Genomic DNA, 16,455 nt, shown 5'->3' with positions numbered 1-16,455 from the left:
AACGAGAAGGGATGTGCATTGGTACTTTCATAATTCCGTCTCACCCTGAGTGAGTAGGATATCGTGGACTGTTGCTTTTAGGTGGATAAGCACGATACCAGGATTGCACTCCCACAGAGTGTGTTTAGTTTACACCATTTTGAACCATTAACAAGGGGAATATTTGTTTGTAGATGTGCTGATCAAACAAAGCAAATCCGCCGTTTATAACACTATGTACTGTTACCATCATTATCGTCATCACTTTTTACACAAATCCAGTACCACACGAAATGTTTTTCCTTACCACCAGTTCAAAAATGTTTGTACAGAAATGTTCTGATTTTTTAGGGTTTAACACTTCTGACCCAACCTCATATTACTATAAGGTTGCACCTACACCTGCACAGAGAAATATACTGACTAACACCAAACAGATTTATTCTGCATCCGTTATTTCCCAACTGTCTGAACAAGGTTTTGACTCATGGAAGGACACTATAGACATACAATCAGTCTGGCCTTCTAAGGAATGGCAAGTTCAGGGCACAGAAGCACTATTTAGAGCGTGCCTCATTCCACAGCAGATAATATTGCTGAATGACACTGTGCAACAGACTTTCTGTCTTGGACTAGCCAAAAACAAGGATTTGAACACACCTCAGATTCCCACACCTTGACACATCAATTTTACATCACATGGAGGGTATACAATAGATGACACCATGCAGTACAATACTTCAGACCCCAATTGGAAGGGATGGTTATTAGGGCCACAGACAAATGTCAAACAAGATTTAAGGGTACAACCAAAGGGTTTAGTATCCATAGGCCGGACCAACACAGTGAGAATTCGGAGGTGTAACATCATACAGTGTTGGGAAGTTGTGCCTCGATTGGCTAAAAATCTTTATACTGTCCCAGATGGAGCAGTACGTATCCTTTCTCTCAGATGAGGTGGATCTAAGGGATTTTTTATTAGGTCCCAGAAAGCCACGTCAGAAACGTTTCTATTATGCTGGCTATAATGAAATCTGGAAAATCTCTCAACAAGAAGCTGCGAAGAGACTTGGTGAAATAGATAGAATTAACCTAGAAAAGGTGTTCGTTGACAATGGTATGACTTCATTTACATCCAGGATTTATTCACTGGGTAACATAGTATATTCTGCTATTGATATACTAGAACAGGACTTGTCCCAACTACAATATGGACAATCTCAACTACGTTCTATGATGTTATTAAGCTGGATGCTGCCATCATTGCGCGCTGGTTATGTGCCTTGGCGATTTATCAACAGTACATCCCTATTTTCAGCTTACAATCTAACTGAAAAACAGATAACTATTGCCGTCGTTGAATATTTCCTTTATACAGTTTGATCTCTGAGCCGAATGAAAGCCATGATTTTACACCAAACCGTGCCCTTAACCTTCGCCCAAAAAACTTATGATCTCCAGGTTGCAAGGTCCTCAGCTGAAACACAGGCACTAGTACGAACACTCTGCCCTTTCCATTTCACAGAAATGACAGAGCATATCTTTAACATGTCTGATACGACGGGTATAGTTCACCTATTGAAGACCATAGGTTCCGGACTCTTAACCACCTTTCAGACAATCCTCTGAGTTATTCGTAACTTTATACACTCCGTATTCTGAAGCATTTTTAGAGGGCTTCAGCTGATCCTGTTCCTAATAGCAGGTATCATGATTGTCATTTTTCTGCTACACAATGGATGTCCCAGTCACCAAGGAGATGGAAAAAACGCTCTTGGAGCACCAATACCGTGATCGCATGGTACTCCATCTGGGCACACCTACCATTCTCGAACTAAGTGAATCTTGGTTCCTATCATTTAGACACCGTCTGGATCAACTGTATTCTGCCTTTCCTATGATGCCTGTTCTGCGACAAGAATGCAGGTTGGACCTATGTCTAACACTTCAATCTGTTGCGCCACCGGACGTTCATGTTTTACTGGAGCCAATAATGGCCCATGTTCTGCAGTGTCCTTAGCGTATTCCAATGTTGATGTCTGCATTCAATGAGCCACTACAGGATGCTTCAGCTCCCATCGGAATGGATACCGGCTCCTCAACAAGTACTCAGGCCTTGGTTGTCACACAGGCATCCCCAGCAGTGGCTGTGGAGAATATGGAGGAACATCTGTGCTCGATTGACCTGATCTGCGAGGTGTTGCAGGGACTGTCATCTGCGATTGCAGGCAACAGTGATGTTGCTTCTCCCAGCCAGGACTCATAAACATTTGGCTCGTCGTGTGCTGGGAAAATTCAGCTTTTTCAAAAACAACCAACATTTGGATTTCTAAGCAATAGACACTTACTCTAGAAATGACATGGCTTCCAGTTACTCATTGTTCGAACTATATATACGAACATAGTTTAGTACAGACTTCTATTGCATGCAAAATACAGGTTTTCTTTTAGCATTATTTAAGGGTTTTATATTTGTAAGTACTATTTTAATGGATTCATTAAGTTGTTTGTGTACAAACACCTAGCTGTACATTATAATTTGTAGTATGTCGTCGAGTTGGATGAGGAGTGGGTGTTATGTTTCATATAGGTACCCCAACATAGGCTCAGGTAGTCACCTAACCTTTCACCTATATTCTCCCCGACCATTCCACTACCAAACACTTCTTGGGACTGACCTTTTACCTAGTTACGTTTAACTCTCAGCGGAGTTCGCGTTGCGGGTCTACATAAAGTGCCACGGAGTTGGCAACAAACTCTGTGGAACTCCACCTAGCTCCACTACGCTGCCCGCCTCCACCCCCTATTAATATGTAACTTAAAAGTACATTAAAGCAAGTGAAAAAGACGTACCTTTTAACCGCGGCGTCCCCAAGCTGCCCTTCTCCTCGTCTTCGCAATTAGAAATACTGTTAAGAAATCTGCGAATGCGCGGGCGTGCGCACAAAAGAAATGGTCATGCACGGGAGTGCGCGTATGCGCGGTTTTCTTATCAGTATTTCTAATGGCGAAGAAGGAGAGAAGGGCAGCCCGGGGATGCAGCAGTTAAAAGGTAAGTCTTTTTAACTTGCTTTAATGTTCTTTTAAGTTATATTATTAATAGGGAAGTGGAGGCGGGCAGTGGGCCAACTCCGCTCTGTTGTGTGCTGAGTTTTACCTTCTCCGCGTTCCCACGGGTAAAGCAGAGTTCTCCGCCCATGGTTAGTTACAATACTGCTTACAGGACTTATGGTTTTCCCTGAAAACTGGCCTCATCCATTATGCATGAGGATTCTTGGAAACTCAGCAGGACTACCATCTCCTACATAATAATTATGTAGAAGGCATTAGTTATACAGTCGGTCATCAGAAATAGGCAAAGATGGCGCTCTAAGGTCTATCACAAGTACAAATCAGTTAAGGCAGGTAATCTGGCATGGTGCCTAAGGTAGGGATCCCCACATTTGTGGCCTGCAGACCACTTGTGCTATATATATATAAATCCTCTGCACACGTTCAAAAGTAAATACATAAAGTTTAATTAAATATCACTGTTAGACCTGGTATTTCTTGGCTTGGTTACCCCTGGCTTTTTGCCTCTACCTCCTCTATTTTTAATGCTGTGATGGATTTCGTTTTGCTGGCTTAGATGCTTTGGGCAATTTGCCACTGCTGATCAGTGTCAAAGGGCAAGTTCTCCCTGTATAAAGGGTTATGGTAATTGGTTGTCCACAATTGGTATGTTTGTCTTACTAGTAAAGTCCCTAGTAAAGCAGGGCTGGTAATGCAAATGCTACTAGTGGGCCTGCAGCACTAATTGTGCCACCTATACAAGCAGCCCTAAAGAGAGGTCTCTGACCTGCCACTGCAGTGCCTGCGTGCAGTTAGTTAACTGCCTTGTTGTCATGACAAGTGAACCCACTTGCCAGGCTTAACCCTTTCCCTTTTTTATGCACATCAGACACCCCTATAGTAGGCCCAAGGTACCCCCCCCCCCTGGGCAGGGTGCAGTGTATGAGAAAGGTAAGACGTGCACTGAGGTGTGTACCATGTCCTGGCAGTGAAATACTGAAATTCGTTTTTCACTGTTGCAAAGCCATCTTTCCCATAGGACAGAATGGGGACTACTGTGTCACATGTTTCCAGCATATTTTCATATAGGCATAAGATGGAGAGATGGAGTTTTGTGTGCCTGAACTCAGAATTTAATAACACATCTTTTTGTGTAGATCGTTTTTAAATTGTGTGTTTGGAAACCACACTTTTAGTAGTGGCTGGTTTCTTGTCCTAACCATCCTGCGTGCCTCTTCCGGGTTGTGTATTGACTGTCTGGGTTTGGATGTGACAGGGTCTGGGAAGTGTCCTGGCACCAGGGAGGAGTAGGTGAGACAGCATCAGGCTGGCCTGCAATTGGTGTGGTGGGAGGAGTAGCCCCTTTGATGCGAAGAGGGCTGTGCTGCTGCCACAAAGGAATGGCTCCACCTGCTGCGGAGTGTCTGAGACCCAGATCTTCACTATCAAAGAAAGAAGGTGTGCACTGCCAGGAAGACACCCAGGTCTGGTTTGGACCGGGCTCAGAGCCCCCTGAACACAAAGATGTCAAAGGCATTTAGGGGTATAAATGTGAGAGCTGAAAGCCCTGAATTCAAGACTGAACTCAAGCCTGAAAAAGGATTGAAACTACTTCTTCAAGAGGAACCTCTGCCAAAGAAGAACAGCTGAAGAGACCGAAGAGAAGGACTACCCTTGCTGTGTGTTCTGGGTCTGGCCTGCAGTTTGCTGATTTGACTAAGGAAGAGAATAAAGGACTTTGCTGTGTGCTTTGTCCCCCTGCTTGAAAGGACTTTGCTGTGTGCTGTGTCCTGAGTAACTTGTCTCCAAGGGCCCGAGAGGAGCTGGCTCCCTGTTGTGAAAACTCAGGTACATAAAAGTTTCCAAGTGTGTCTCAGACGCCTTAGACCCAGTGGCAGTGGGTTCGTGGCAGCTGTTGCTCGCGCTGGGACAGTACGGTGGAATAACTGGAATTTTTAAGTTCCCATCATTGTTTGCACAGTTTTTAAAGATTGTAATTTTAAAAACTAATTCTTCATTTTAAACAGCATCTTACCTTGCTGATCGCCTCACTCGCCCCCCCTCCCGCTCCCCTAGCCCCGGTCCGGCGCGGCTTGTGCCGATTGCTCCGGAGGGCTGACGGGGTAGTGGGCGCCATTTTGGGTGAGGCTGCAGAATTGTTTGGGCGGCGCTCTAGCCATCACGTCTGAGGCCCATAAAATTCCGCCCCATGCGAACGCGCAGCGGACACCTTAGACCCAGTGGCAGTGGGTTCGTGGCAGCTGTTGCTCGCGCTGGGACAGTACAGCAGAGTAACTGGAATTTTTTATTTCCCATCATTGTTTGCACAGTTTTTAAAGATTGTAATTTTAAAAACTATTTCTTCATTTTAAACAGCATCTTACCTGCCTCCTTGCTGATCGCCTCACTCGCCCCCCTCCCGCTCCCCTAGCCCCGGTCCGGCGGGGCTTGTGCCGATTGCTCCGGAGGGCTGACGGGGTAGTGGGCGCCATTTTGGGAGAAGCTGCAGGATTGTTTGGGCGGCGCTCTAGCCATCGCGTCTGAGGCCCAACAAATTCCGCCCCATGCGAACGCGCGCAGCGGGCGCGCCGGCGGCGGGTCGAAGGCGCGCCTAAGGCAAGCCCATCTGCGCCCGTCCGCGGCCGACCGGGGCTAGGGGCACCTCACTCTGCCCATTTCCAGTCATATTCCACCTCACAACTACGAGCGTTACAGGTACCGTGGTCCCCCAAACCTGCCATCTGCGCACGAATTAGTGAACTCGGCCTAGCTCGCTCGCCTTCCTTAGCAATCCCCCTCGCTATTAACCCTTCCCTTCCTCCCCTTCAGGTGGCCCCTATCGAACCCTTTCCTTCCTCCCCTCTGCCCCTGGCGTCACCCCATCTTTCTGCCTTCCTACTCAATACTAGATCGGCTGTCAAACATCATTTAGAGTTGTTTGACTTCCTGGATTCTGTTAAACCAGATCTACTATTCTTGACTGAGACGTGGTTCCGCTCTGATTCACTCCCGAGTGTGCTATCTGCCCTTCCTCCCCCCTATGTCATACTCAGGGCCGATCGGCCTGACGGCCGAGCAGGTGGCGGAGTTGCTTTGGTTGCCCGAACAGATTTTCACTTTCAACCTCTCTTTTCCCCTTCCCTACCTACGGCGGACTGTTTGGTTATCCGCTCTACTTTCTCCCAGACCCCCCTGACGTGTGTCCTCGTCTATCGTCCCCCTCAATCCTGTCCCTGTTTCCTCCCAGCCATTTCTGATCTATTGGGAACCTTGGCAATTAACAATTCCTCTGTTCTGCTCCTTGGAGATTTTAACCTCTGGCCCAATGCTTCTGCCGAAGATGCAGTCTCTCGTAATTTCACTGAACTCCTTTCGAGTTTGAATTTTGTTTCCCGGGTCCTTTCTCCTACACATATCAATGGCCATACGTTAGATCAAATCTGGACCCTTAATACCTCGATCCCTGTCCTTTCCGTCCAGCCTTGCTCTTGGTCGGATCACTTTCTCATCTCTTTTTCACTGGACCTAAGTTCTTCTTCCACTACTCCACTCCCCAAACACACTTGGGCGAGGAATTGGAACAGAGCCAATATCCCTGCCCTTTGTTCCTCTCTATCGGCTTCTGACCATGTCCTGGCCGATCTCACGCCATCTAGGCAGTTGGATGCTCTTAGCAGCTGGATCCTGAGGGCTTGCGATCATGCTGCCCCTTTGAAGCATGTAACAGTCAAGCGCGCCCACGACGCGAACAAATGGTTCTCTCCTGCACTTAAGGCAAAAAAACTCGAGACGCGTCAAGCGGAGAGAGCCTGGAGACGCGCTTACTGTCCCCTCCTAAAAACCCGTTACATGCTTACTTTAAAAGAATACAAAAAGGACATTCTCCTTGCCAAAACAGCGTATTTTTTTGGGAGAGTCCTCGATGCTGAGAACCATTCCAGGGAGATATTCTCTATAGTTCGGGAACTGTCTTCATCTGACAGGGCCTTTTCCAAGGTTCCTCCCTCCCAGCTGTTGTGCAACTCTCTTAACGTTTTCTTTGTTGAGAAGGGTGCCCTCATTAAGGCCGGGATTCTGCCTCCATCCTCTACCTTTTGTGACCCCCAGCCTCCCCCTCCTGTCTCCCGTTTGACCCACTTACCTCCCTTAACCAGAGACTCTTTCCTTTCTCTACTGACTCGCGTCAAATCTGGCTCGCCTGTGGACGTTGCTCCAGCGCATATTCTTCCCAGGCTCTTTACGAGCGGCTATCTCCCCTTCTCACCTTCCTTAACGATTCCCTTGATCAGGGGATCGTCCCAGCCTCTCACAAAACTGCCATTGTCATTCCTCTTTTAAAAAAAACAGGGGCTGACCCTACCTCTCCTTCTAACTACCGCCCCATTTCCCTCCTCCCCTTTCTGGCTAAGGCCCTGGAGGCCCATGTTACTCAGGTCCTAGGTGCCTTCATTGAGGAAAGCAGGGGATTTGCTTCCCGGCAGGCCGGCTTTCGCCACTCGGCACTCCACCGAGAAGGTGGTTATTTCTGTGATGGACGACCTCAGAGAGGGGCTTGATACCAATACGCCCCAGGCCCTGGTCCTTTTAGATCTCTCCGCCGTCTTTGACACGGTTGATCATTCCATCCTTCTCACCCGTGTCAGGGCGGCGGGCATCGAGGGCCCTGCTTTGGCCTGGATCAGCTCCTTCCTGAGAGATCGCTCCCAGGCCATTCACCTGGCCGAATTCATCGCCCCCCACCCACTGAGTCCGGTGTGGTGTTCCCCCGGGTTATTCTCTTTCTCCGTTATTATTTAACCTATACATCTATCCTCTTATTTCTGCACTTCAAAACATGGAGGTCACCGTATACAATTACGCTGATGACCTCCAACTCATCTTTCACCTGTCACACTCCCCTACCAGTATACTCAACTTCCAGTCGGTCATGCTGTTCATCAGCGATTGGATGAACGGCAACCATCTGAAATTAAATCCGGATAAGACGGAACTTGTTATTACTGGTAGCACCCCCAGTCCCTGGTCCCCCAGTTTTTGGCCCCCTTCCCTGGGTACTTCCCCCACCCCCTCTCTTTCCGTAAAAACTCTAGGGATCTCACTCAACAAGCACCTCACCCCCCACACTCAGATCAATTCTGTTGTTTCCTCCTGTTTCTTTGCCCTTCGCACTATTCGTAAAATCTCCCGGTTCTTCTCTGTTCCTGCCCTTAAACTTATCCTGATGGCGATGGTTCTGTCCAGGCTGGACTATGGGAACATTGTATACAATGGAGCTCCCGCCTATGCTTTCCACCATCTCCAGCTAGTCCAGAATCAGGCCGCTCGCCTAATCCATGGCCTACCCAGATTCCATCACGTCAGTCCCCTTCTCCAATCCCTTCATTGGCTCCCTATTAAAGAGCGGGCTCTCTTTAAATTGGGATGCACTACTTTTCAGGCCTTGGCGGGGACTGCCCCTGACTTCATCTCCTCCGCCATCAGCACTTATTGCCCCAACAGAGAACTCCGCTCCTCTACTAAATTTCTGCTCTCTGTCCCCCGGTTTAAGAAAAAGAAATCCGGGGGCCTGAAATTCAGGGTCCTTGCCCCAACTTTTTGGAACTCTCTCCCCTTTCATATTAGATCCATCCCCTCCTACTCTGATTTCTGTAGAGCACTTAAGACTTTTCTTTTCTCCCGTGCTTTTTCATCCTAGCATCTTGCTTCCCCTACAACTCACCTCTGGCTAAGCGTCCTCCTAGCTCCATGAAACCGCATGGTATAAGTGTGCTATATAAATTGTTGTAAATTCAAATTCAAATTCAGCAACGCTGTGTGTGTGTGCTTTTTGCAGCCTGAGACCTTTGTGAGAATTGGCCCGTGACCGTGTGCCCTGGAGCAGTCTTGCGCTTTGCTTCGATTGACAGTGTGACCAGAAGTGCTGTGATCGTTATCACCATCGGCCCGGACCGTCGTCCCAAGGGGGAGAAGTGAGAAATCACCTCCACTGGCCCAAGCCTGCCTTTGCCAAGGAGAGACCTATGAACCGTCACCATCGTGGGTCCGAGGTCTTTTGCCCAAGATCAATGGAGTTGCACCGCGAGCCGATCAGGTGCGAGGCCGTCGCCTAGCAGCTCAACTCTCACTGCGAGGAGCAGCCACCGTCAACCTGAAGCCACACAGCATGACGCCCAAGCTGCGAGGATAGGAGAGAGAGACTGCACCCCTCAAGTAGTGCTCAGCGTGCGTGCGTGTGTCAGCACCTGGGGCGGAGTGGGTGCTATGAGAGACCGCTCTCGGCCTTTCCAATCTTTGCTGGGCGAGCCTCCGCTCAATTCAGTATCGCGACCCATACTCGCCAATGAGTGACAGTAGCGGGGTTGGATTATGGAACGGCATTTTGTTTCCTTCATAACAGTATCGGGGCATATTTTGGCAGTCGCTGACCGCGAGACAGCCAAGAGTGGAATAGAGACCTTCACTAGCACTGCGATCGGTGCTGAATTGCTTTTACGATCCCCATTAGTACTTGCACTACGAACTGCATTATTACTTCCTATTAGGATCCGCATTAGTACTTGCATTAAGGACTGCATTATTACTTGCTTTACGAACCGCATTAGTACTTGCGTTAAGGACTATCTTATTTCTGCATTACAAACTGCATTACGAACTGCATAGCATTGCCTTAGGACTGCATTAGATCATCGTGAACTGCTCATTAATACCGCAAGTGATTGTTGACCTAATAACCGGCCCAGTGAAATATTACAGATACGCATATGCTGGATATTTTTATCATTTGGTCTCATCGTATTTTTTCTTGACAAAGATAACGCTATTTTCCTAAATCAGTGTGGTGTCCATTTGTGGTGTTATCACTGTGTTACTCAGAGTGTGATTGCAAATACTTTACACATTGCCTTGGAGATAAGCCGGGTTGCTCGTGCCAAGCTACTGGGGGGTGAGCAGGGGTTATCTAAGAGTGAGTCTCTCCTTTCCCTGACTAGAAGCAAGGGTCCCTATTTGGTCTAAGGTACCTACCTCAGCCAACTAGAGATCCCCAGTTCTAACAATCACAATTATGGTTCTCTTTATATTTTCAGATGTCTTAAATTCAAGATCTTTAAGCCTTCTGAGCCAACACATGTTTCGTCACTGTTACAGGGGATTACCCTGCGACTTCTTCAGGGCCGAGGTCAGTTTCAAGTCCCTTATATTTGGAAGCATATTTAGCTCTCCTAACACGAGACTAATTGGTCTACCTCTCCAAGAGCAGTACTTATAGGAACCCATTCCGGGTTGGAATTCTCGCCGGAATTAAGAGACTACTTGAAACTGACCTCAGCCCTGAAGAAGTTGCGGGGTAATGCCCTGTGTGCAGAGGATTTGTATATATAACTATGTATAATGGTAATTCCTTCGGTCACCCTAAGTACGACATGACACAGCATGGTAGAACCCCTGAGGGTACCACTTTGGGTATATAAACACCATATCTTGCTGAGAAAGTCAGAGGAGAAAAGGACTTCCATGCCGACACACTGACGCGAGACACTGAGGTTCCTGCACACAGACACTCCAGCTCGCAATTGGCTGACATCACTTGCGGGGTGTCGATCTCAAGACCAAGACGGGATCCCACAGTCTCTCACTTCAGGTAACGGGGTTGACTTTATCCTAGAGGGATTCTTGGCTTTATACCTGCATAAATGCTAGGTGGTTCACTTAGGTACACTTAGGTACATCTAGTTAGGGTTGCATCGTAGGAGTACGCATTTATTACTGTCATGCATTTTATATACTTGCCTGCATTCATTGTTTTAGCACAATGGTAGAAATACCATCCTTCAACTCTGTTAGTGTTGCTAATCATTTATATCTGTTTCTGTCTAATAGTTGTTTCAGCACACCTATTTTACACTAGATGACGCTGGTTCAATAAATGCTCATTGAAAAACGCCCCCACCGGTTATTCTGTGTATCTCTCTGAGACAAATTGAGCTCGAGTGATTGAGTTTTGCACTGTTTCCATGATCCTGAGGGATCAGGATTATCATGTTAGATAGTTACAAAGAACAAGTCTCTCCTTGGTAAGAGGGGTCTCTAGTGCCACTGTGAGCTAGTTGGTATACAGGCTAACATACCCGGTGGGGGTGTCTAGAATCAGTCGAGACATTAATCCTACAGTGTATGTTGTCTAAACGTGCAGGTCCTATATAGGTTTATAGAAACTACATGCCATGACCAAGTCTCCGGAAAACAGACAATCTGCTATTTTGAAGTTAAAGATACCCAGTTTCTATCAGTCAGTTTGCTGCTAATACCAGCAATGTTGCAAAAAAGGGCCCTCAAGTCAGGGGTCATAGTTGTGGCACTAATAGATTATTCTGCTATTGAAGCCCAATCAGGCAATGAACCAGTTCTATCCTTCCCTTTTGTCGGTGGGTCAAAGGGTGACTAGGTGTGAGCGCCCATATCATGTTCCCCAGCTTCTCGTGGTGGAATATATTGGGTGTGACCATTTGTTGCAGATAGTGGACTAGATGAGCAATCTGGATTGGCCAGGTCAGCAATATTACTAGCTAATTTTACACGGCCTCTATAACCTTGGCCTCAGAACCACAGGGCAGTAAGTCAACCTCTTCCAGGGCAGCAAAACGATTATGTATTGGTATGATGAATCTCCTGCTGCTTACTGGATTATACATGGGTCTTGGCTTGTAAAAATAACATAAACGCTAGTTCCAGGGAACAGGGTACTCAAGACAAATTAAGCCTAAGGGAAAATCCCTGGAAACAAACAATATAAGTCTTCACATCACTCTGTCATTCTTACTCCCCGGACTTTTGTTTAGTCAACTTCTGTTCCCAATATATTCAGACTAAAATGTAGCGCTTACAATGTTTTTATTTATTAGTATAAAACGTTCTTTATCATGACAATAAAATTTCAGAGATAGCCCCGAAAGAGTACACGTAAAAAGATTTCTAGTTAAAAAAATTTTTTTCGCAAAACAAATTTCTTTTTAAAACTTAATTTTAATTTAAATATTTTTTGTATATACAGAATTTATCAATTGAATTGAAGTAAAGTGGCCCCTTAAGAAACAGTGTCCTGAAGAAGGTGGCAACACATCTAATGGTTTAAACCACCGAAACGCGACGACGCCTATGCCATAAAGAATTTTTAAAAAGCCTGGGAAGCTGTAGATACATGAGAAATTCCTATATTTAGTGTTACACTTAAAACATATAGGGCTATTGGATCAAATTAAAGATTAACATAAGCATTTAATTGATTTAGTGAGAGGGGGTAACTACAGTGGTTTATAATTTAATGTCATGTTTTCTATTTGAAATGTATATGCAGTATGAATTTTTGTTGCAAACATTTTTTTTTTAACTAGAAATCTTTTTACGTGCACTCTTTCGGGGATATCGCCGAAATTTTAATGTCATGATCAAGAATGTTTTATGCTAATAAATAAAAACATTGTAAGCGCTACATTTTAGTATGAATATATTGGGAACAGAAGTTGACTAAACAAAAGTCCGGGGAGTAAGAATGAGAGAGTGATGTGAGGACTTATATAGTTTGTTTCTATGGATTTTCCCTTAGGCTTAATATGAAAGTTAATTATGACACAGTCTCCTGGATCCATCTTGCAGATGTTGCCCAGCCATTGTATCCTCCGAACCCCTACTATTCGATTTGAGAGGAATTGTAATGCGTCCAAGGGTGGTGGCCAACTAGTGGATCCCCTTGTTCTTCAGCTGTTAGTCTGATTCCTCTTGGGCTGAGTCCAGAGGTGGAACATTCTTCAAGACTACTACACACAGTGTGTAATCCAGGAGGAGCTATAGGATTTGCAGTTTTCAGTTTGGGGCCATTTCTGATGGAACAGGACTTGGAAATGCTGATGAGGCAGGCTCTCTATGGCCCCGTCCAGGACCAACACTGGGGAACTATTTTGAAGTGACCGAATCTGCTAGTTTGACCTCTCCTTATTAACTTATACAGTTGCAATTGCCGATTAAGCAGAACAAGGAAAGTGCCTACTGGTTGCAGGTGGAATACGTGGTTTAGACTGCACATGTGTAAGAAGCTCCTTCAGAGTTCTATCAATCCTTTGCCGTACCGCAGCAAGCGTAGTCAATAGCCTGACAAGTAATCCTTCTAGGCAGCAGCCACCCCATGCACTTGTTAAATTTGTCTCCTCCTTTTTGGCTTCCGGATACATCATTGGGCCCCTTAGACTACTTTGGCTTTGGGGGCCTCCACTTGTATGTCAGTTGATCTTCTTTAGTGCAGTTCTTCCAACTATTTTTCGTCTCATGCCCCAGCTTCTTTCCTTTTGAGGGTGGGTAAGCTGCAAATATACGAGTTGGAACTTTTGACAATATGATGCTGATACCCGATGGTAATATCCAGACGACCCACAAGCACACAACAGTTCGGTGGGTCAGGGGTAGTTTCACTAAACGTGTTCATTTTCCCCTCTACTTTGCATCTAGTGGTTCTTCCAGATCGGTTATTGGCGAGTTAACACTCTGTTCATCACAAGGGTGAAGAGTCAAGGATTTCCTAGCAGCCCCCAGCCTCTCTTCCACAGACTCGAGTTAATTACCGACATGGCAGTAGTCAGGTAGTTATTTATTGAGCCAGGCCCCCGATTGTTGATGGTTGCTTACCCGTGATTCTTTTCTGGTAGGCTCTAGCCATTAGGAGGTGATATCTTTGCGCCAAGAGGGTTGGCCCAGCCCAGCCTCCTCCAGTCGCTGACGGCCGCAGATGGGCTGCCCCTTGGCACGGGTGTACCTCCCGCACTGTGTTAGTGCCTCAGCCCTTTTAAAGGCTGCAGCGCCCAATCAGAAGCTGCCTGGCCGCTTCCTGGCAGGATTGTGCAACTTTGCGTGCTGGAACCGGTAATCCCCCTTGCAATAGCCTCACAGCCTGCAAGTCTTTGATATTGTGTCCCACGCTGCAGGAGTGCCTCAGCCCTTTTGTGGTCTACAGGGGCCAATCAGAAGCTGCCCGACTGCCTCCTGGCAGGATTGCACAGCTTGGCCTGCTGGAACAGGTAGTCCCCCATACCATACCCTCACAGCCTGCAAGCCTTTGGTGTTGCATCCCTGGTTTTCCCCTTGCATTCACTGGTACTGCCTTTGTGATACCTAGCCTCAGAGATGGCAACATCAGTGCCTGGAACAGAAAGAGAGATCGTCCTTGTAGACATCCTTGGGGCTCCATTCTCCTTGTTTACTGCCATTTTTTCACTACACCCATAGTGAATAATAATACATTATTTACTATTCGTGTAAAAAATGGAGGACAATTAGCTGGAATATGGCCTTCCCTGGCAGCTGAGGTAAGTAAAGTGTTTTATTATTAATGTATGTTGTGTGCGTGTTTACGCATAAGAGCGGGATTATGTGAGAGACATTGTGTTCATGTCTGAATGCGCGTGGATGTGTCAGTCTTTGAGTTTGACTGAATGTGAAGGTCAAAGGGTGTGTGATGTCACTTCAGCTAGCCCGGGTATTTTGGCGAATTGACGTCTATCGTTTTTACCCACAGTCATTGCATTGCATGTGTTCTTAATTTCCTAACCTGAAACAGCCGAGTAAAACTGCATATTTCTATTTTATGTTGGATTATTTTTTTAAAGATGTTAATCTGTGAGAAACTGAAAGAAAGCGAGAAATCGCACTCATTGGAAGTAGGTAGCAAAATAATTTTTTGTTTTGCACCTATCTAAGTATGTCTTCTGGCATGATTTGTTTCTGAATTTCGTTATTTCTAAATGCGTATCTTGTTCCTCTTTTATTCCCAGAGTGATATAGCTACGCTGTATTTCAAAGTCGGAGTGAAGAACATTAGCACTGTCTTTCTGCACACAGATGCTCAAATTCCAGACGAGCGTTTTCTCGTTTTAATTAATGACATGCTGGCATCAGGTAAAAGCCTTTTCTTTTGTCAAGCATTTAAATGATGCTGCTTAAGATCACGGAAGAGCTCATTCTACGTGTGTGAAAAACATTGGCAAATACATTCGGGATCAAAACAGTTCAGCAATGTAACATCTTAAGTGTGCAAAGGGCAGCAGGTGTTTTAATAGGCCTCATCAGTTGATGTGAGAGGTCGTCTGTGCAGATTTGTTACAGGAGCTGCTAAGCCACCTCTGCGACACCAATAAAACAAGCTACTTAATATAATCAGCTGCAATCAGGAGAGATTCTGTTTACTGTGAAACGTTTTTCTTTTATTATGCAATATTCTGTATGCGGTGGAGGGCTAAGCGGTCCAACTGATCAAACCACTGACAGCCATCATCAGCTCAATAATATAGATAATTTAGCTTTGTTTTCTTATGTGCAGCTAGATTCTTGTGTGCTTTGTGAAACTATTTGGGTGATTGTTCGTGAGGCAATTACCATGCCCTTTGTGCTCCCATTCTGCCGGGTTGCAATTTTCTTCGCTCTTAGGGAAATTGACTGGTATCTTTTTGCACCTAGATTTTCACACTTATTAATCATGAAAGTGCAGCATACCTAAGTCTATATGGTCTTAAAGCTAAATGAGGTTGTTGGTCATCAACAATAAACGTTCCGGTAGGTTCTAGGTGAATCGTGCTTGCTTTATCAATTTTTGAGACACCGATATCTTCTTTTACAGAGTTGTCTCGATAACAATATGCTGACAAGTTAGATATCAATCGAATTAATTCATATCAGCCGAGTTAGTCCCTAACAAGAGAGTTCCGGCAGCACACATACAAAGTGGGAAAAGGCTTCAAGTTAGTCTAATCTTAGTATTTTGTACATGAAGGGTTCCCTTCCAGTACAAAACCTATGCTAAATTCGCAAAGATACCCTTGCACTATGGCACAAAGATGGCTGTGTAGCGTATGGCAGCTGATTTCAGCACCGCCGCAAGGGAGAGCGGAGGAGAGTGCCTTATTTGAGTAAATTGGGTTCTCTCCTCTTCTCTCCTTTTCATTAGGGGCAGCATTTGCAGCTGCTGCAGTGTGCTATGTGAAAAAATGGTAAATCTCGCCCCAAAAAGTTGATGGAAGGAATGCTTACAAAGGTCTCAGTAACTAGCAGCCACTCAAGTTCTCATTCCAGTCTGTCATTTTCCCTCCACCATGCCTCCCCAGACAAGCATCACCTTATGCAAATTAGGTCAGTCTTGTTCCAAAAGGGGCAGTCCAACCTAGACTCCCAAGCTAGACCATCTCACCTGAGAAACAGATTCACTCACAGACTCATCTCAGCCTGGTTGGACCTCATCAGCAAGGTAGGTGCTGCTTGAGTCTTTTGGTTCAGTGGGCATTAGATCTGCCTCGTGGCATATCCAATCGCATGGAGCATTACTCTTGGAAAAACACAGGTGATAGTTGCAATGCTGCCAAAAAGCTTGCTGCATCATAAGATTTAAGG

At 45.8% G+C, this 16,455-nt stretch overlaps 1 protein-coding gene across 1 annotated transcript in view; it reads left to right on the top strand.

Moving 5' to 3' along the window:
* LOC147731161 (dynein axonemal heavy chain 11-like) overlaps window positions 1-16,455 on the top strand; it is a 1,538,124-nt gene that overhangs the window by 421,051 nt on the left and 1,100,618 nt on the right. The window contains exon 18 of the mRNA XM_086956147.1: window positions 14,847-14,970. Coding sequence (XP_086812273.1) covers window positions 14,847-14,970 — 124 coding nt within the window. The remainder of the gene's footprint in view (window positions 1-14,846; window positions 14,971-16,455) is intronic.

Source organism: Lissotriton vulgaris, chromosome 2_1 (assembly GCF_964263255.1).
Source record: "Lissotriton vulgaris chromosome 2_1, aLisVul1.2, whole genome shotgun sequence".
NCBI classification, from domain to species: domain Eukaryota; kingdom Metazoa; phylum Chordata; class Amphibia; order Caudata; family Salamandridae; genus Lissotriton; species Lissotriton vulgaris.
This window is presented reverse-complemented; position numbering and strand designations above follow the sequence as displayed.